This window comes from Octopus sinensis, linkage group LG1 (genome assembly GCF_006345805.1).
Source record: "Octopus sinensis linkage group LG1, ASM634580v1, whole genome shotgun sequence".
In the NCBI taxonomy this organism is placed as follows: Eukaryota; Metazoa; Mollusca; class Cephalopoda; order Octopoda; family Octopodidae; genus Octopus; species Octopus sinensis.
The window spans coordinates 93668971-93690115 of NC_042997.1; the positions used below are offsets into that span (position 1 = coordinate 93668971).

General features: G+C 34.5%; 1 protein-coding gene across 3 annotated transcripts in view; it reads left to right on the plus strand.

The window, feature by feature from the left end:
* Positions 1–21145, plus strand: part of LOC115210973 (F-box/WD repeat-containing protein 5) — a 32261-nt gene that overhangs the window by 2038 nt on the left and 9078 nt on the right. For 2 of the 3 annotated variants that reach the window (XM_029779803.2, XM_036503073.1), the window contains exons 2-5: positions 12103–12492; positions 14631–14805; positions 17586–17725; positions 19022–20121. In XM_029779803.2, coding sequence (XP_029635663.1) covers positions 12121–12492; positions 14631–14805; positions 17586–17725; positions 19022–20121 — 1787 coding nt within the window. In that variant the 5' untranslated portion in view covers positions 12103–12120. Of the gene's footprint in view, positions 1–6947; positions 7025–12102; positions 12493–14630; positions 14806–17585; positions 17726–19021; positions 20122–21145 lie in introns of all 3 variants that reach the window. The other variant, XM_036503071.1, reaches the window with a different exon arrangement.

The following is a 21145-nucleotide window of genomic DNA, read 5'->3' on the forward strand; positions in this document are numbered from 1 at the left end:
AAGAGTTTTTCACCACCTCTTCAATGTTATCATTTTATTGAAACCAAAGCCAGGTAAATGAACGTTGTAGTTCGTAAATAGTTAAAAACTGAAATAATTTGCCGACCTGGGATACTACTGTTTACTTCACTCATTGATTTCTTTTCTAAAAAGTACCAGTACTCTATTGGCTTCGATTTCAGCTACAGTATCAGTTACCTGATCTATTATAGAAAAATATCAGTGTGGTGAAGGGTAGAAACATTAGAGTGCCATATTAAAATGCCTTGTAATATGGTAATGTCCCTCGACATTCTGAATTCAAACTCTGTTGGAGTCGACTTTATTTTTCATTCCATGCTGAATCGAGAAAATAATTATAAAGTTACCAATAATTTACTGGGATCGAATCGATTGACTACACCTTGTAGTCTAGTGTCCCTCGGTTGGTAAGAATCATTAGAACGTCAGACAAAATACATTGAGGTCTTTAATTAATGCTCTTTATGCTCTGAGTTCAGATTCCTGAGATCGACTCTTTCATCCTTCTACTGTCGATAAAATAAATGTTGGAGTCAATGTAATAACCTCCCCCACCCCCAGTTGCCTTTTCTCCTGGTAATAATGATTTAACGTCTGTCTTCCACGTTAGGGATTGTTTGGATGGTTTGACAAGATCCAATGAGCCAAGGACTGCATTGAGTACTTAGTATTTATTGTTCCAGTACATGTCACATACAAAGCCTACTTTCTTTGTTAACCTTTCTGTAATTCCACTGTACCGTTTGTGTTCATAGCTTATACGAGCTCTGTACGGAATTACTACTTACATCTATTCTACTTATTGAGCAAGGCCTTTTCATGAATGGTGTAAACAAATATATTTTTTGTTGTTGTTAAATTAATTTTAATGCCTTTTGATTCCAGGTTTTGCTTTCCTACCTGGAATTTGTTTTCTAGCTCAACTACAGGTTCTTGTAAATTGTGGTCATCAGCATGTAGTAGTTTTCAAGGGCAACTGGTCTTAAATTTATTTTTTATGACTTGGAGAACTATGATGAATTGGAGGGGCCCATGTACTGAACCCCAGTGAATATATGTTGTGAAAGAAACATTTTTTTTGTCGTTGTCACGGGCACTGGTGTCATGTAAAAAGCACTGGTGATAGTGCTGCATAAAAACCACCCAGTACACTCTGTGGAGTGGTTAGCATTAGGACGAGCATCCAGCTGTAGAAACCAAGCCAAGACAGACGATGGAACCTGGTGTGGCTCCTGGCCTTGCCAGTTCCTGTCAAGCTTTCCAACCCATGCCAGTATAGAAAACAGATGCTAAATGTTGATCATGATGATTCACACAGCCATGCCGAGTTCCCTGTCAATTTACAAGTTCCATGTATCCATTATTATACTGAATTCAGGATAATGAATGTCTGCCTATTTCTCTCCTAGATATTAATCCAAACTACTTCCCCAATGGTGTTTGGATTTCCCATTATTAAAAACTTTTGTCTTTGTTTTGTTGATATTTTTTTTTTTGAGAATACAAAACATTCATCAAAGTTTGGATACCTTTTTATGTAACTCTGTGATGAATTCTATTCAATGAGAATCATATCTTCAGTTTGTAAAAGTTCCCCAAGGATAAAGACTCCCAAACTTCTGTGTTATTTCTCAAAGACTATATTTGAGTATGTTAATTATTTGGTTTCTTTTCAATATTTTCTTGGTTCTTAAAAAGGAAATATTATCAATCTACCTAAATTTGAAAATTTTCTGTAATTTTTTTTTTTTAACCTTAATTTCTGTAGCGTGAACTTGGACTCTCTGATATAGAAAAAATAGATAGAATTGTATAAAGCATATATTTTCTATAAGTTTAGTATCTGTGTTTGCTCACCTATATTCCTGCATTGCTTACCAGGTGTAGGTGAATAAACTCTATTGCCCAGTAAAGTTTGCATTTTGTGAATCTTGAGAAAGGTAAAAAGTAAACTTTAAAAGAAAATTCTGACTGAGCAGTATGCTGTTTTTGTTACTATTCATATTTTAGAGACTAACTTGGAGACTTCATTTTCATGAAGAACAATAAGTTAAGCTAGTATTAGAGTTAATTATGCAGTGAGAGAAAGACAATACTAGTTAATAATTAATATTACCTTTATTATTCTGGCAAGTACAGAAGATAACTCTGGGCATATTTCAGTATTATTCTGACCTCATCAGCAAAGGACAGACTGCACTATAGTTGTTGAAGCAGTAATAAGAAAATTATCAAATGGACATATTGGACACACAACATTGCACACAAGGTGACCTATTGGCATTGGAAATTGGCATTATTTAGCATACAAATGTCTTTATGTTCTGATTTCAAATTTCACTGAGGTCGATTTTTCCTTTCGTCCTGTCGAGGTCAATAAATTAAGTGCCACTGAAACACTGGGGACGATGTAACCGACTAGTACCCTCCCCCAAAATTTCAGGACTTGTGCCTATAGTAGAAAGGATTATTGAACATACAAAAAAAAAAACAATAGCTAAGTTCATGTTAACTGATAACTTTTGTGATTGATGTGCTCTTTTTGACTTTTCTGGAAACACGTATAGGAATAGAGAGAGGAAGTTCTACCATTTGGACTGGTTGTGTCTTTTCCTAAAACTAACTTAGGCATGTAAGCTATGTTTATTCCTTACTCCCTAGCAACTGGCATCATTTTATATGCATTTTCATGCTGGCATGGATTGACTGGTTTCAGCATCTCACCACCTGCCATAGTCCTTCATTTTTCTTTGGTCTTTCTTGTGTTTAATAGTCCTGGCACATGTCTCTAATGCTGAGGGGAATTATTTTAAAACCATGGACAGTCAAATGCTTAATGAAGCCATTATTTTAGGTGGTGATGGCTACAATATTTTCATAGTTTAAGTTAGGACCAGTGAGTCAAAGCTTCAAATAGTGGCATTTTTCTTTTTCTTTTTGTTGCATTTCAAAAGGGCAAATCATAGCCAAAGTGTTAAAAGCTACTCTTGAAGAAGCTGAATGAGCTTAACATAGTTTAGGAAATTATGATGTACCTTTAAACAAAAAGGAAATAATACTTAAATATAATGGTGGAATGCTTCAACAATTCATCTAAGTTTGCAAATCCATCTGGTGCATCGAAAATTTGATGTTCTGTCCCATATCAGTCCTTATTGAGCAAACCTAGTTTGTTTTCCAGTTGTGACATTGTGTCTTTTCTTTTCTGAAGTTGGTTTATACTGAATACTTTAAGATGCTAGTAAAAGGCTCTGTTATACCCTAGCTATACTTCTGTTCTCAATGCTGTAATTTCCTGTACAGACTAAATAGTTTGTGTGCAATGTAAGTATCTTTGTTTACAACACAATCAAAATAGCATGGAAAAGGTTTGTCATTACAATGCAGACATTAATTAACAATATTGACCAGTAGTCAGTGAAAGCCAATCTAAAGCTATAGATATTGAATGAATTTTATTTCATATTGAAAGCTCAAAGCTCTTGTAAACACAAAATTTAAGAAAACTCCAGTAAACAGGAAGCTTAATGCTCCAATAAACAGCAAGTTTAACCCTTTAGTGTTCAGATTATTCTATCAAACATAATGCTTATTGATTCACATTGATTTGAATTAATCATGCATTATCTCATATCTTCAAGATGTTGATGGTGTAATTACTTAATGTAGAATAACATTGTTGGGTAGGTGTGAGAGCCTGGATCTGGTCAGTTTGAGCATAAAACAGATTAAATATTTTGGCCAGATATGGCTGGTTTAAATACTAAAGGGTTAACGATCTAGTGAACAATCAGAAATTTAGAGAAGCACTTGTTAAAATATTTGACAGGAAGGAGATAAACATAACATAGAGGACAACTGAAAGTTCCTTCAGAACAATTAACTGAGGATAACAGACCAAATTTGTGGTTGATGCAAAGTTCCAACTGGACTGGGAGTGAATGGTGGTGGATTAGCCAAATAGATAGAGCACAGAGACATGCTTGGAAAAACAGGGAGAATGGGGGCAGCAGAGAGTTATATTAGGTAGCTAGAAGGGAAGCTAGGTGACAGGTTTACTTAGCAAGGGGAAAAGCAAAAAGGAAGAGATGTGTTATTGTTCTATAGCATGAGAATCAGAAGCATTACAGATTTGGCCAAAATTTTAATTGAAACTCGAAATAGAATATATATGGGAGTTATTGGACTGCAAACCTGAAGAGCTGTCAAACAAGGACTTCAATGAATTAGAAGCAGGGAGAATTGTAGAGAAGACTAGTCAAGGAACTTGTTCATTGTGAAGGAGTTGGCAGGCATGTTTTCATGTCTTAATAAAGATCTTACCCAGATGAAATTAATGGAGCAAAACATAGATATGCCAAGGTCAAAAGATATATTAAAGAAGCATTGTTGAGAAATATATGAAAACAAAACAAGTTTATGTGTTGAAGTTTAATTGTTGAAGAGCTGATAAATTTTAAGTATTAACTTAGTATTACAACTACAGTTATAAACTGGCTGCTCAAATTTACTACTACTACTACTACTGCTGCTGCTGCCGCCGCCCCCACCACCACCTCCACTGTCTCAAATTACATTTTATGATAAGAATTTACTGATTAATTTTACTGCTTTAATTTTTCTTTTGTATGTGTGTATTGTACACACTTTTATTGTGTTTAACATATTTCCTCATCTTAAAATGTTGCAGTGTTTTATAATACTGTAAATTCTTTCATTATTGCATTTTATGAGACGAATTTACTGATTCTTTTTACTCTTTTAATTTATTTTCTTTGCTACATTTGTATTGTGTTCACTTCTATTAATACATGTTTGAAAACTTGTCTTTTTTTTTTTTTTCAATTTTCCCATCTTAGAATGTGCAAGTGTGTTGTGTATTATTCTAAATGGTTTTGCTTTCATTCGTTTTCTTGTAATATAATACAAAGCAAAGGTAGTCAAGCCAAAGAAAGAACTCATAAAATATATTAATACGAGGGGCGTTCAATAAGTAATGCCCCTGACCCATTTCCCATAGCAGTAGAGCAACGAAACTTGGCACAGGTATTAGTCTTTTTCAGCATAGGAACAACCCATAGTTATGCATTTCTCCCATCGTTTGATGCAGCTCTGGAGACTGTTTTCGTAGAAGAGCCCAGCTTAGTCCTCCAACCACGACGTGACTTCAGAAATCAAGGCTGCATCATCTGGGAAACGCTTTCCTTTCAAAAACAACTTCATGGCTGGGAAGAAGTGAAAATCAGAGGGTGCAAGGTCAGGAGAGTAGGGGGATGGGGGAAGAGTTCATAGCCACACGCCTGTGCTTCTGATCTGGCGACACGCGAGTTGTGGACCGGAGCGTTGTCCTGCAGGAGGAGGATGCCTTTGCTGATCTTGCCCCGCCTCTTGGTTTTGATAGTTTCTCTTAATTTCCTCAAAAGTGAAGCATGATAGGCTCCTGTAATTGTGGTACCCTTTGCCAGGAAATCTGTCATCACTACTCCGTCCTGGTCCCAGAAGACTGTGAGCATGACCTTGCCAGCGGAGGGCTGCACCCTTGCCTACTTTGGAGGAGGTGAGTCATGGTGCTTCCACTGCATTGACTGGGCTTTGGTCTCTGGATCATAGTGATGGACCCTGGTCTCATCCTGTGTAATCAGTCTTTTGAAAAATTTTGACTCATCTTCTTGGCACATCCCTAAATTCATCCTCGAGCACTCGACGCGTTTTTGCTTCTGGAAAAGAGTGAGCAACCTGGGAATCCATCTGGCAGACACCTTTTGCATATGCAAATGGTCATGAATGATAGTTTCCACAGACCCGGTACTAATCTTGACCTCATGGGCTATTTGGCGAATAGTTATGCGTCGATCTTCCAAAATGGCAGCCTCAACTTGACGGACAGATGCCTCATCAATGGCAGAAGGGGTGCAACCAGATCTGGGAGCTGTTTCCACAGAGTTCCGACCATGTTTGAATTCACAATGCCAGCGTTTTACAAGGTCATATGATGGGGCATCATCACCATAAGTTACTTTCATTTCATTAAAAGTCTCCTGTGGTGTGCGTCATTTCAAATACAAAAACTGGATCACTGCTTGACACTCAACAGTCTCCATTTCCCACTTGACTCATTTCAAACACATGTAAATCACAAACCACAATTAGTTCGGAGCTGTAATTTGCCACTTAATCTATAGAGATATAAATAATCACACATGCAAAATTTCAGCTAGATCAAACAACGGCAAGTGGGTCAGAGGCATTACTTATTGAACGCCCCTTGTAAATACATAAAATAAGGCATAAAAAAGTAAAGTTAAATATATTACAAGTACAGACTAGAAACATATAAAATCACCCACCACACTAAATAGTTTTCAACTTCTGCCCATTTCAACTTAGAGCCAGTAGCTGTATGTATGTGTATATATATATATATATGTATGTGTGTGTGTATGCTGTATTTGAGAAGTTCCACCCATCACAACAGGACTGAAATCCTAAAAGCAAGGTGCCATGTAAAAAGCATTCGTGAGGGTGATGATGCCACATAAAAAGCACCCAGTACATTTTGTGAAGTGGTTGGCAAAATAGACATGGATCTTGGTGTGACCCTTGGCCTTATCAGTTTCAGTCAATTCATCCAACCAATGCTAGCATGGAAAATGGACTCTAATGATGATGATATATAATCACACACACACACACACAAACACACATATATATATATATACATATGCACATATACAACAGGCTTTTTTCAGTTTCCGTCTACTAAATCCATTCATAAGGTTTTGGTTGGCTTGAGGCTATAGTAGAAAACACTTGCCCAAGGTGGCACACAGTGGGACTGAACCTGGAACCGTATAGTTCGGAAGCAAGCTTCTTATCACACAGCCATGCCTACACTATAATTCTTTTTTTCTTTTTACTTGTTTCAGTCATTTGACTGCAGCCATGCTGGAGCACCGCCTTAAAGGGTTTTAGTAAGAGAAATCAACCCCAGGACTTATACTTCGTAAGCCTTGTACTTATTCTATTGGTCTCTTTTGCCGAACTGCTAAGCTACAGGGTCATAAACACACCAGCATCAGTTGTCAAGCAATGGTGGGAGGGTAAACACAGAGACATACATATATACTTACATACATACTCAAGGAATATTGGTGGAATATTCTCATCAGAACTACTGTCAAATGTGAACATAATAGGCCAGATATTGTTGTTTGGGACAGAGGAGCAAAGGTATGTACCGTCATAGAGGTCAGCTGCCCTGCAGATATAAATATCTCTTTGAAAATCAAAGAAGAGGATATATATGGACAACTGCTCCAAAACTTCCAGCTTCTGTATCCAGATTATGAATTCATATTCATACCAATAATAATTGGAGCACTAGGTTTTGTTAGTAAATACTTAAAGGAGAATCTGGATAAACTGGGATTTTCAGGAAGAGAAATTGACCAGCTAATTCATATATTACAAATGCAATCTGTGAGTGGCACAGTAAAAATATGCAAGACTTTTCTTAAGTTACAAATGTGAATTTATTTGTGTTAACTATATCCTAAAGATGGAGCCTTGTATCTTTGTTGGTAACCGGCTCCATCCACAGAGGAAGATTTATAATAATTAAAAAATAGAAGAGACACATATTGGGTTGGCAATTTTTTTAAATTAAAATTTTTTTAAGGGTTTAATAAAAAATAACAACTAATTAATCAATAATGTATTCACCTTTATTGTTAACAACTTCTTCCCATCGTTCAACAAGATTTTCAATACCTCGTTGGTAGAAATCACCCGATTTCGACGCGAAAAATTGATCCAACTCAAGCTCTCAATTCTGCATCAGTATTGAATGAAACTCCATGTATAGCATTTGAAAGAGATCGAAAGAGGTGGAAATCCATTGGTGCCAAATCAGGAGAGTATGGCAGGTGTGGCAGCACTAATCATTCATTTGAATGGCTTCCTTGGTCATATTGGCGATATGAGGGCAGACATTATTATGCAGCAGAAGAACTCCATGCTGCCAATTAGGTCTTTTCTCTTGAATAGCCATGTTGAGTCGTTCCATCTGTTGAACATAGTTCTGCGTTGACCATTTGGTTCTGTTCAAGCAATTTATAATGGATAATCCCTTCCCAGTCCCACCATATGCATAACATCATTTTACACGGATGAAGATCTTGTTTCATGCGCAGTGTCGCTTGTTTACAGGGGCTAAGCTATTCCTTACGCTGCTTCATATTGATGTACAGGCACCATTTTTCATCACCAGTAATGATTCGGTAAAGAAATCGTTGCTTGTGCCCATGAGTTGAACAGTGACCAGCAAGCAAACCAGCGGGGATTGTGGCTCGTTGATTTTTGTTGTTGTCACTTAAAGTATGCGGAACCCATGCTCCATACTTCTGAACCTTTCCCATCGAGTGAAGATACTTCTCTACAGCAGTGTGGGAGAATTCCATTTTCTCTGCCAGTTCCCTTGTTGTTTGAGGAGAATTTTCGTGCAAAAGTTGGTTTAATCGCTCTTCATCGAACTCAACTGGACGACCAGAACAAGGTGCATCTTTGAGGTCAAAATTTCCATTTTTGAACTTGGCATACCAATCACGAGTGGTTCTTTCAGCTATGGCACCCTCTCCATACACAGCACAAATGTTGCGAGCAGCTTTTGCAGCCTTAGAACCTTGATTAAAAGCAAAAAGAAGGTGTCGAAAATGTTCATTTTTCTTAACTTGACATTCCATTTTATTAATCTGAAAATAATCTAAAATTAACTAAAGAAAAACAAAATAGATTCCAAATGATCCAAAAATATAATTCTCAAAACAAAAAAAAAATAGATTCTAAAATTTAAATACGCAAGGTCAATATACAAAGTGTATTAAATACATAAAATACGAAAAATGTATGTGTGTTTACATACAAAATATTTGACTTACACAGAATAGAAATGATATCAAGAATTAGACGGGTTGAAGAAAAGTAGTGCAAATCCAACTGCTGTTTCTGGGGTCTCGGTGGTCCAAAATAATGTTTGTAGATAGATTCCATTGTCGGATGAGATGAGCCTCTATCATCAGGAAAGAGATCTTACATTTAAAGTGGGAATTGGAGAAGTACTCAGATAGGAAATAGAGAAAGGAGAAAATAAATTTCAAGGTTAGGAGCTAATAAGGAGGCTAGTAGGGAGTTAAAATTAGTAGTTATGGTGGAAGGTAGGAGGAAGAGGGAGGGTGGGTTAGGTAGTATGTGAATGGTAGTCCTTTGTGTTTGTATAAAAGCTATAAAATTAATGGTTGAAATAGTGAGAAAGGGAATGGCCATTATTTGAGAGGAATAAGTTGACTGGTTCAGACCTTTTTGTATGTAAACACATACATTTTTCATATTTCATGTATTTAATATACTTTGTATATTGACCTGCCTAACTTGCTTGGATGAAAGGCAAAGTCAATCTCAGCGGAATTTGAACTAGGATCGTAGCTTTGGGCAAAATACCGCTAATTTAATAATAATAATAATTAGAAAGCTATATTTTTCAACACATAAATACTGAACAGTATATACAAATGATAAAATCCTTTTAAGAGCAGAAAAGTTGATTTCAAATTTTTGCCACAAGGGCAGTTTGGGGAGGGATTTAGTTGATTACATCAACCCCAGTGTTTCACAGGTACTTTAATTTACCGACCCCAAAAATATGAAAGGCAAAGTCAACCTCAGCAGAATTTGGACCCTGAATGTAAAGACGGATGAAATGCCGCTAAGCATTAAGTCCGGCATGCTTAATGATTCTGCCAGCTCGCTGCCTGATAATAATAATCCTTTCTACTATAGCCTCAAGGCCTAAAATCAACCCCCAGTGCTCAACTGCTACTTAATTTATCAACTCCAAAAGGATGAAAAGCAAAGTCAGCTTTGGCAGAATTTGAACACAGAACATAGAGTCAGAAGAAATGCTGCTAAACATAACCTTAAATGATAATAATAACCAGTAAATCTTGTGGAACTTCCACATTTCTTAAATGTTCTTGTTTCTGTCTTGATGCATAAATTCACTGATCTTCTGAAACATAGTTTCATTATGTTTCATTTTATTCCTTAGTTAAAGTTGTTGACAATATAACACATGTAGCAAACAGAATATTATAAATACTTAGTATGAATCTTCATGTTTCTGTATGCCAAGTATGTTGAAGACACAACAAGAGTTCAGTTGGGATTCAAACTTTGGCCAGAGGCTCCATTTGCTACAGATACTATTCTATATAGCATGTCACATGTGTGTGATTGTTTCTATTATGGACACAAAGCCTGAAATTTTGAGAGAGCGGGGTATAGTCAATTACTTTGGCATCAATGCTCAACTGAAACAATGAAGGTTAACTTTAGTGGAATTTGAACTCAGGTGATAAATAGCTGGGTAAATGGTGTTAAGCATTTTGTTTGACACTCTGATGGTTCTACCTGCCTGCCACCTTTGTCACATATATATTATAGAAGAAGAGAAAAAAATGCCATAGGGTATATTGTTCTTATGTAAGTAGACTGGCAGAAAAGGTAGACTACTTTTCAGACCAAAGAAACTCAATACTTTGAACTGACTTTGCCGTTTGTCTTTTGAAGTCGACAGTATATGTACCAGTAATGTACTGAAGTTGATTCAGTCACCCATATATTTCCCTACTAATTAGTGATTTTGTGTCAATGTAAAAAAAACTAAAATCTTACACAGTGGTGTTATACACTAAGCATTTTTTGCTTTTTCCTTTTTTGGAGCTAAGTTGATAATGCCCTTTCATAATGACATCTCCAATTACTTGTTCCCCTTTTAAAGATCTAAGCCAGTGGTTCCCAAACTTTTTTGGACTGCTACCCACTTAGCATCCAGGCCATATTCCTAGTGTTCCCACTCCACATACATGCCACCACCATCACCACAAATATAGATGTCTTTCTACTGCAAATTCAAAATGAATGTATTTCACAAATAAAATTTTACCTAGTTAACCCATTAGTTTGCTGTTTTTACAATATGAAAAGTGTTTTTGTTATCATTATTGTTGTTGATGTTTTTGTTCAATGTTCTAGGTTTTCATATTTCTACAGAATTCTCTTGAGAATTTTAGGATCAGCTTCATCAGTAGACTTTTGGGGAGTTTTAGTTATTTTTGTTCTCTGTTCTTGTTTTAAGAAAACAAGCAACTTTTTTCAGATTGATTTTTAAATTCTACTTTCTAAACCTGTGTGTACCATTGAAAAATAGAAGGGGAGTATTGCCACCCATTTCTTCCTTTTGACCACCTTGTTATCACTCCATTTTTCTTCAACGCCTTCCTGGATTTTTCCACCACCCCAGGTGGTGGGACAGCACAACCCACTTTGGGAACCACTGATCTTAGCCCACGTATAAATAATAATCTGAAACCTTGAGGTAGAATATTCATACTTTTGGGGAAAAGCATCTAAGTAACAATGGTTACAATTGAGATGCTGGAGTTTACTTGAACATGACTGCTCACTCAATCAATCAGTAATAATAATAATTATAATAATAATGATAATAATAATAATAATCATTTCCACAATAGGCACAAGGCCTGAAATTTTTTGGAGAGTGGGCTAGTTGATTGCATCAATCCCAGTGTGCAAGTGGTACTTATTTCATCTACTTCAAAAGGATGAAAAACAAATATCATCTTTCAATTTAGCAGAATTGAAAACATAGAGCAAAACTAAATATTGGGAAATTGTTAGTCAGAAACTTTACTCCATATGATTTTCAAATACATTATATTTTGTCACCAGGGGTACACAAATATAACATTACAAGCTGATACAATACACTGTAATAATAATGATGAAGATAGAAATAGACTGTCATATAAATATATTAATATAATTATGTAAAATTTTACTGATAATGTTCTTAATCCAGATTCTTTAAGGGTCCTTCAACCACATACATTTTAATAAGCATAGTAACACCGTCCCTTGCAAAGAAATTTTAAAATGGGGTCCTTTTGCTTAAAAAAAAACATCTTTATTTACTTTTTCTCTTTTCTCTTTTTCTTCATGAAACAGTTTTGACAAGCCTATGACATGGATTCCTCTCAGGATGGTGAATCTTTTCCAAATTGGGATTTACTTCCTGAACATTTACTTCTTCACATCTTCTGCTATCTTTCGGCACAGAGCGTCCTCAATTGCTCCCAAATGTGCACAAAATGGTTGCGCATAGCATATGATGAGTTGCTCTGGAAGAAGCTTTTCTATGCAGAGTGGAACATTAACCGAGATGTTGCTATGTCTCCTGGCAAGAAGTCTTGGATGGAGGAATACAAACGTCTCTTATACCACACACCCTCTGTTGAAAGTGAAGTTCTCAAGCAGCACAATGACCAAGTTCTGCATGTCAGCTTTTCTCATGATGGTTCCATGTTTTCGACTTGTTCCAAGGATGGTTATGTGAAGGTAAATATTGGAATGAGAAAGTGACTAACTCTTTATCATCCTTCTTTTTTCATTTGCTCCTTGTTCATTTTCATTCATTTCATATAGATAATGCTTATCTTTATCATTTCTTGTGCATGAGGGGGTGAACACATTTCAGTTCAAGTTGACATGGTTGTATCTTCTTTATCCTTTTATTTCAGTTTTTGGTCAGGCCAACATTGGTATGAGGTGCTTAAGAATACAGTTGGAATTCATCTGTACAGTCTTCTTTTAGATGTGCCCAAGAGCAGTGCCATCCATTTGAAAACAAAGCATCTCTTTTGGCTGTATGCTCATTCATTATACTTTGATCAGACTAGTGTAGCCTTTTCTATCTAACAACCTTGTAAATGTTAAATAGGTGAAAATAGAAATTCAACTCTTACTTAACCCTTTATCACCAACCAGGCTGAAACTGGCTCTGGCTCTGAGTACAAATGTCTTGTTTTCATAAGTTTTGAATTAAAATCTTCCACCAAACCTTAGTCACAATTTATGTTCTTAACACTAGCTTAATGATAACTAAGTTATTTTACTAAATTTTTTGTTATATTTAAAGTAATTGAAAGAAACACAGAGCATCTCAAAATAAATACAGTAACTAAAGGGTTAAAGCTTTTTGTCACAAAGTTGTATTGGATAGATAGATCCAGCTAATGATAACCATATGGCTGAAACTCAGAACATTCTTGCATTAACTTTGGTTCAACCTACTCAGGAACATTAGCACCAAAACTGAAGTGAAGCAGTTTTGACTGGAAATTGAGATGGGTTTGTGTTTTTAATTTACTAAAAGCCTACCAATAGACCATATCATTTGATCCTATCTTAAGTGTGTTCCTGTTTCTTTATGCGTAACATATAGAGCAAATTTAATGGAGATAATTATTTTTGATGAGTCACCTAGTTCTAAAAATGATTTCTTCACATTGGTACAAGTCTACACATTTGTAAGACTGAGATGTTGTTGACTTCACTACATAACTGATAGTTGTTTTGACCTTGATAAGACTTCAACTTAGATGTGGGATATGATTAAATACTGAAAGGTGTTTCAGTACCTTTGTCTCCTCTGCTCCAACCCTTCATTCTAATGATAATTACACTGAGTAATAAAATTTTTATTTTTTGTCTTTGGTCCGTAAGTGTTATTTTCCTAATCAAAGGATATGACTACTATTCTCTTCAAACTTTGCTTTTGCAACTTGGACATCAGTGTCTTGAAACTGACATTACATTTCAGACAGATTCAGTGCTGAGTTGCTGAGGCAGAAATATCGTTATAGCAAATATTCTGTTCAATACCACATATTTGCTTATCAGTTGCTTGACCTTAACCACTTGAGCATGTCCCTTGGTGAGCAGGAGCGTCATAGCCAGGTGTTGAGAGGGATTCTTTGGGGGTTTGAATAAATGTAACAAAAGCAAAGTTTGAAGGAAATATTAGCCTTTTCCATACTTTCTAGAAGTAAGCAAATAGGAAATAACAGTTACTACCCCTAAAAATTGTTACACAGTGTTAATGTTTATGACTGGCCAATTTTATTAGGGAATTTTTTTTTCTTTTTATGTCCAGTCAATTGATTAATTAGACATCTGTCTGCATACAATTGGTACTTTAGTTGCTAACTTTAACGAACTGAACTCAACCCTGATGTTATTTGAACTCAGAGTAATGAAGCACTGAACCAGGTATACAGTAAAGAAGGCTTATGTAGCTCAGAAAATAGCTAAGACATTATTGCCATAAGCTTCTGTAGATTTTCAAATGAAATGGATGAATATTTATATTTTTAGTTATAAATAAGAAAGGGTGGTGATGCTTTCTAAGTTTAATTTCTGCTCGTATGTTTATAGAACACCTTCCTTTCCTCATCATTTTATCCTTATAAATAAATATTCTCAAATTATTCCAAGGTCATATTGAACCTATTCCTCTCTCCCAATGGATCTAAGTAGTCTGAAGATGCATATCTTATAGACTTCCTTAAAACTTTGAGACTAGTTTCCCTACCTTCATCATCATCAATGTAATAATTTCCATCAATAATAAATATGAATTCTTCATTTTCTCATACTCCTCTAAGCCATTGATATATATGTTTTGTATGTGTTAGGTGTGGTATTCTTCCAATCCTGTAACTTTAAGATATAAATATAACATGAAGAACCTGACCTGGAAGTACACTCAGTTTTCTCAATTTAATGAAACGAATACACTTTTGTTGGTGTCTGGAGTTTACTTTGGTGAAATGAGCACTTCTGGAGAGATAGCAGTTTTCAGCCTTACTGGTAAGTGAGTGAAATTTACTTCCAACTTTCTCCAATGAAAAGTATTTAAATAGCATTCTAATAATTATTTTGATCTCTTAGTAAGATATTTAAATTAATTCAGATTGGTTATTATATATATATATATATTGTTGTATTTAGGAATGGTCATTTTGCCAATTTAGCCAATAAAAACAATAAAAATATGTGTGTGTATGAAATCTGAGCATTTTTTTTTATTGTTCATTGCATTTACAGCGTGTGTATGTGTATATATTACACACACACACACACAGAGGGAGAGAGCTTCCGTTGGTTAAAATTAGCCATGCATCTACACATGCATGCATAGTTCTGGGCAAATTTTTTGAAGAAGACAAAATTGATACAATCAAGCTGTTATTTAGAGACAAAGATCACTACATTTTAGGATTCATACATAGCGGATATAAGCTGGAATAAGGTGAAAGAAAGCAATCTTAAACAATGATTATTAGTTATTAAAAATGTGTTATTTGAAACTAACCAAAGTTAGATTGTAGTTAGTAATTACATAAGTGAATCAGCAAACAGCATATGCAAGTTTAAATTCCTGAATTCAAATCTGACCCACCAAAACTTTAAAAATTATTGCAGATGAATGTTTTAGTACTGATATTCACAAAGTTTGCTGTAAAAATATTAAAGATTGAATTTGATGGTCATTTTGGTTTAACCCCTTAGCATATAAACTGGCCATATCCAACATGAATAATCTACCTGTTTAATTTTCAAATTGGCCAGATCCGGCCTCTTACACCTACCCTACAATGTCATTCTAAAAATAATCATGTCATTGACATCTCAAAGCTACAAGGTAATGCATGATTAATTCAAATCAGTATAAATAAATAAGCATTACATTTGATAGAGAAATCTGAATGCTAAAGGGTTAAAGAATGGTAACAAACATGAATCCTACAGCCCACAGACAAAAATCATTAAATAGGTAATGATGCAAGAACTGCTGAAGTACTAGTAACTTGTAATTTATACCTTCTGATTTACCATGTCATCTGTAGACAAACACCATCAACCACTTGTTTCCAGAATTGCACAGACTTGCACATAAACACTATGACTAATTTATAATTCCAATTATTATTCTGCAATGTTAAATTGTGAAAGAGCATGTAACTCCAGAAAGTTTGCAAAGTTGATTTAGCAGCCTGTATTTTGAGGTTCATTGATGATTAGATTCCGCAAATAATTATACACAGTATAACTTGAAAATAGTAACATTTGAAACTGGTCAGCTGGGAAAGTTTTTCATGTTCTATATTTATTGCACGAAGGTGCAGGCATGGCTATGTGGTAAGAAGTTTGCCCTCCAACCAAATGGTCCCAGGTTCAGTCCCACTGCATGATCCCTTGGACAAGTGTCTTCTACTATAGTTTTGGTTCAACCAAAATCTTGTGAGTAGATTTGGTAGACAGAAACTGAAAGAAACCCATTATGTATATATGTGTGTGTATGTATATATATATATATATATATATATTGCTAGAAATGGTAAGACAACAAAAGAATGAAATAGACCTTGATATTGTGTAAATAGAGGAATTTATCTGTAAATGTAATATGAGACAATTATTCGGTAGCCATGATAAAACTCTGGTTTCAGATGTTGGGGTGGAAATCTATGCTGCCATCTCTTCAGTTATCTGGCCATCGGAAAAAATGCCCTTTTTTCCGATGGCCAGATAACTGAAGAGATGGCGGTGTGGATTTCCACCCCAACATCCAAAACTCAAAGTTTTATCATGGCTACCGAATAATTGTCACATGTTACAGTTACAGATATATATATATATATATATATATATATATATATAGTAGAAATATGTTACGAAAAGAAAATATAAAATACACGTGGAAATGTAAGGGTAAAATATGAAAAAATCAACGAAAATGCACATTGCAAATAAAAAAAGGCTTTTTATGACAGGTAATGACAAATATATACATTTACATGGACTGAGGTAGTAATAAAGGTCATAAAAGTCATTATTATGAGATGATTATAAGATGATAATAAAGTAAGAAAACAAAGCGAACCATGGTTTTGGCAAAAAGCTATTCGTCGCTTTGAAAACACCAGCTAATACACAGTGTTAGGTCTAATAGTTCCTGAGAAATATATATATATATATATATTGATGTGTGTGTGTTTTTGCATCTGTGTGACTAAAATTTTTCAAGGCAGTGCCTCAGCATGACCAGTTTGATGACTGAAACATGTAAAAGATAAAAGCCTAACTGTATCTGAAGGATGGCTGGAGGATGAAAACCATTATTGCAATGGAAAAATAAATGACATAAAATGAATGCACAAAACCTCTATAGTTTGACTTACGAAGTTGGATAGGATGGTAGTAGGGAAGGTTTCTCTGGTCACATATTGTTACATAATCATCATAATAAAATTGTATTTAGAGTAGAGAAATTGTGTCTGGTTCTGATTTCGAATAGATAAGACTATGCGGTAAAAATAAGGGAGCTCAGGTGCTTAGCTTTCAGTGTGTGAGTTGTTAGTCAAAAACTGTGTAGAAGCCTGTAAAACAGTACATTAAGTTGCATCCTTTTATGTCAAAAGGTGTCTTAACCATTCAATAAAATAAGTACAAGGGTTGATAATATTTATTGAAAATCTAAAGTTAAGTACTCCAGTTTGGCTTGAAATCAATATAATATTATTAGATTTAAGTTTAAAAAAATGTATTTTCATGTAATTAAATATTACCCTTTCTCTGTCTTTCAGATGAATTTCAATTACAGTGTCGTGTTTTAAATAAACCTTATGATGTTTTTGGTACTTGGTACAATTCAAGCTATTTACTCTCTGGTCATCTGCACTGGTTTGGTCCTGTACAGTCCTATTGTGATATCTGGCTGAACAAAGTAAGTTTCATTAATGTTGCCATTAGTTTAAGAGAGCAAGTACTATATTAGACTAAGAGATGGCAGTCAGTGGATTACTGCTAGTTGAACTAACCTCTCTTATAAATGTACTAATGAAATGTTTAGATGTACAAATCCATCTTAGCCATGATTTTGATTTGACATGCTACTAGATATATTCTGTCAGATTTGGAAAATAAAAAGCTAAATAACTTATCTCCAAAATGTTCAGAGATAATATACACTACATGAAAACCAATTGGTAGCTTTAACTTGTATTATGCAGGGGGCATTAGAAACAATTTTAAGTGAGAAGAAAATGTTAGTGTCAATGACTAATGTTATTTTTTCATTTTCTGGGCAAGCTCAAAGAACATTTCCACATATTTGAACTAGTGCTAGAAATAGCAGCCATATCTTTTACACATCACTGTATTAGTTTTAAAACAAACTGAAGAACAATACAAGTACAATCCTATATATTTACTTTGGGATTCATTTGTTGCAGTTATCTCATACAAAAGGTGAATTGTATTTGATATTGTAATGACTTAGATATGACACAATCTGGTTGCACTCTACTTTGCTTTTCAAGTAAAATTTCACCTTGCAAATAAAGTAGGATACAACCAGAATAAGATTGAAAAATTATATAGATGTCTACAATGTTTAGCCTTAAAATGATAAAATATTAGTCCTAGACTAATAGAGTTTCTTTTTCTCACTGCATACGTGTTTGTAGTTAGTTTTGCAATGTTGCATGCGTTAAATATGTTAAGACTAACATATTTAATATGTTTTCAAATCACTCAATTGTCTGGCTAATTTTGAAGCTATTTTGGATAAAATGGAGATTTATTTAGTAAAGTAAAACTTGTGGCTAATTTAAATATATCACTGTTGTGCATATCATTTTGACAAGCTGGGTTGTGGAAAACAGGCTACCTTGGTTTTGCTTCCTTCACTTATATTTGGTAAAAACCTGGCCATTTTTCATTTTGGTAGCTGGTGCTAAGAGCAGACAGTTGTAAATAAACTGATCCACTTTTTGTCTGGAAGTAGGACTCACTTTAGGTTACTTTAAGTTGTTTTTTTTTTTTGTTTTTTTTTTACAAGAGTCATGATTTTTGCCTGAAGCTAAAAATTTAATTTTATTAATTAGACATCTCTGTAATTAAACTCTTATTTACATCTAAGCGAATATATATACATGTAATTGATGTGACCTATGCAATATTTGATCATTATCTTTCTCTATAAATGTTATTCTCTAAGTAATATGCTTTCTTGTTACAGGCATTTCAAGCAACTGACTCTGAACACGAGTCTGTTGTGATGCTGATGTACCGTTTCAAAAATATAAATGCTAGTTCTATTCGAGCTATTATGATTGCAAACTGTATGACAGAGGATGAAAATCATTCTAGTGAGGATTTAACTGCAAATAACAGTACAGAAGATCAAGCAGAATCTTCTAGTGAAAAAGATGTTGATTTGAATGGCAAAAATCCTAAAAACTCTGTTCCTTTACGGGTCTCATCATGTACAAGGGCTTCTAATTGTCCAAATTGCAATAAAAGACGAGCTGATAAAATATCTCAACAGAAGGCCACATGTACGAATGGTGAGCAAACTAAACGTAGCTGCAAGAATCTTCAATGTATTAATTTAATTCAAAATAGAAAGCTTCAAAATCATATGCTGGCAGTTTCTAATGATGATGTTGAGGATAAAAATACAATTGATTCTAGTGAAGATTACCAAAATGCAGAAGCCACAAGATTTGATGATTTAGACTCTGATATTTCTGATACATTAGTAATGAATTCTTCTGATTCTGAAGAATGTCTATGTATGTCTGACTGTTCTGGAGTTTTAAGCAACAGTAATCGCTGCAACAGCAGTACAAACAATGAATTATTTGAATCTAAACCTCTTGAAGAAAAATTAAATAATGATAAAGATTCAGATAAATGTTCTATGCCTGGTTGTGTTAGAGATCCAAGAAGCTGTTCTCCTGCTGGAGTATGGATTCCCAAAAGAAATACAAATATCCGCAAGAATTTAAGGTTTTCATCTGCTACAACTTCACTGAAAGATATAGAAGAAATATCTAAGAAGGCTAGTGACTCAAAGGAAAACACAAAAGTTCATGACAAATACCTTATTTTTACAACGGGTTCTAAAACTTACACACCTCATCAGATTGGTATTAAAAAAATTCATTCTCTTGAAGCTGTACATTATGAAAATGTGGAAGAGTCTGAAGATGGTGTAAGGTTGCTCCCAAATGTGGAAGACAATCAACCAGGATCCCCTCACAAGTTTGATGAAGTCGATCATCTTATTGAACTTGATGGCCATATTATTGGCATGTGTTTGTCACCTGACCATAGGTAACACTTGAATTTTTCTTTATTTTCAAACCTTTTCTTAGAAATAAGAATTTTTTCTATCTATTTTAAGTCAACACTTGCTACAGATTCCTACGTGACTAATAATGCTTGTAATCACTATCACTTATAGCTGTTCTCATTAGGTTGTATAAGAGGAGTGGCATTAATGATGATGAAACGTATGTTGCACAACCAGTTTTATTTGCCAGTCTACGAGTTCCTTTTATTTTTTTATATATTTTACAAGGTTGAGAGGGGACAGACTGTTAATATATTTTTTCATGATTAGAAAGTAGTGTTGTGAATCACTGATTAAATTAGGTTGTTATATTATTTTGAAAGTCTAAGGTTTAAAATTTTCTAATAAGCTAGTGGTAAGGCATTTCATAAATTTAGGACTGCATCATTTGATTAATTTTTACATATTAATAATGTTAATTGACAATGGGTAGAGTTTAATCCTTTAGCATTCAGATTACTCTGTCAAATGTAATGTTTATTTATTTACATTCTTTTGAATTAATCCTGCATTATCTTGTAGCTTTGCGATTTTGATGGTATGATTGTATATTTTGAGAATGACATTTTAGGGTAGGTGTGAGAGGCAAGATCTGGCCAGTTTAAACATAAAATAAGTATATTTTGGCCAGATATGGCTGGTTTAAATGCTAAAGGGTTAAAACAGATTTGAAGAGCGAGTAACTCTTAAACCCAATTAACTAACAGTATATGTTGGATTTAATAATCAAAAATTCTTTTATTTCAAAATATGTCTCTCTCTTGTTTTTGTACATTTTTTACATTATTTTTCATTTCATTATTTTATTCCTTCAAACAAGATGATTTCAGTATAATCTGCCATTTATAATTAATCTATTTGCACTTAACAACCACACTCTGTTATCATTACCATCATCATTTAACATCTGTTTTCTATGTTGGCTTAGTTGGGACTGTTTGACACAAGCTCTACTGTGCCAAATTATACTGTCTGCTTTGGCATGGTTTCTACAGCTAGATGCCC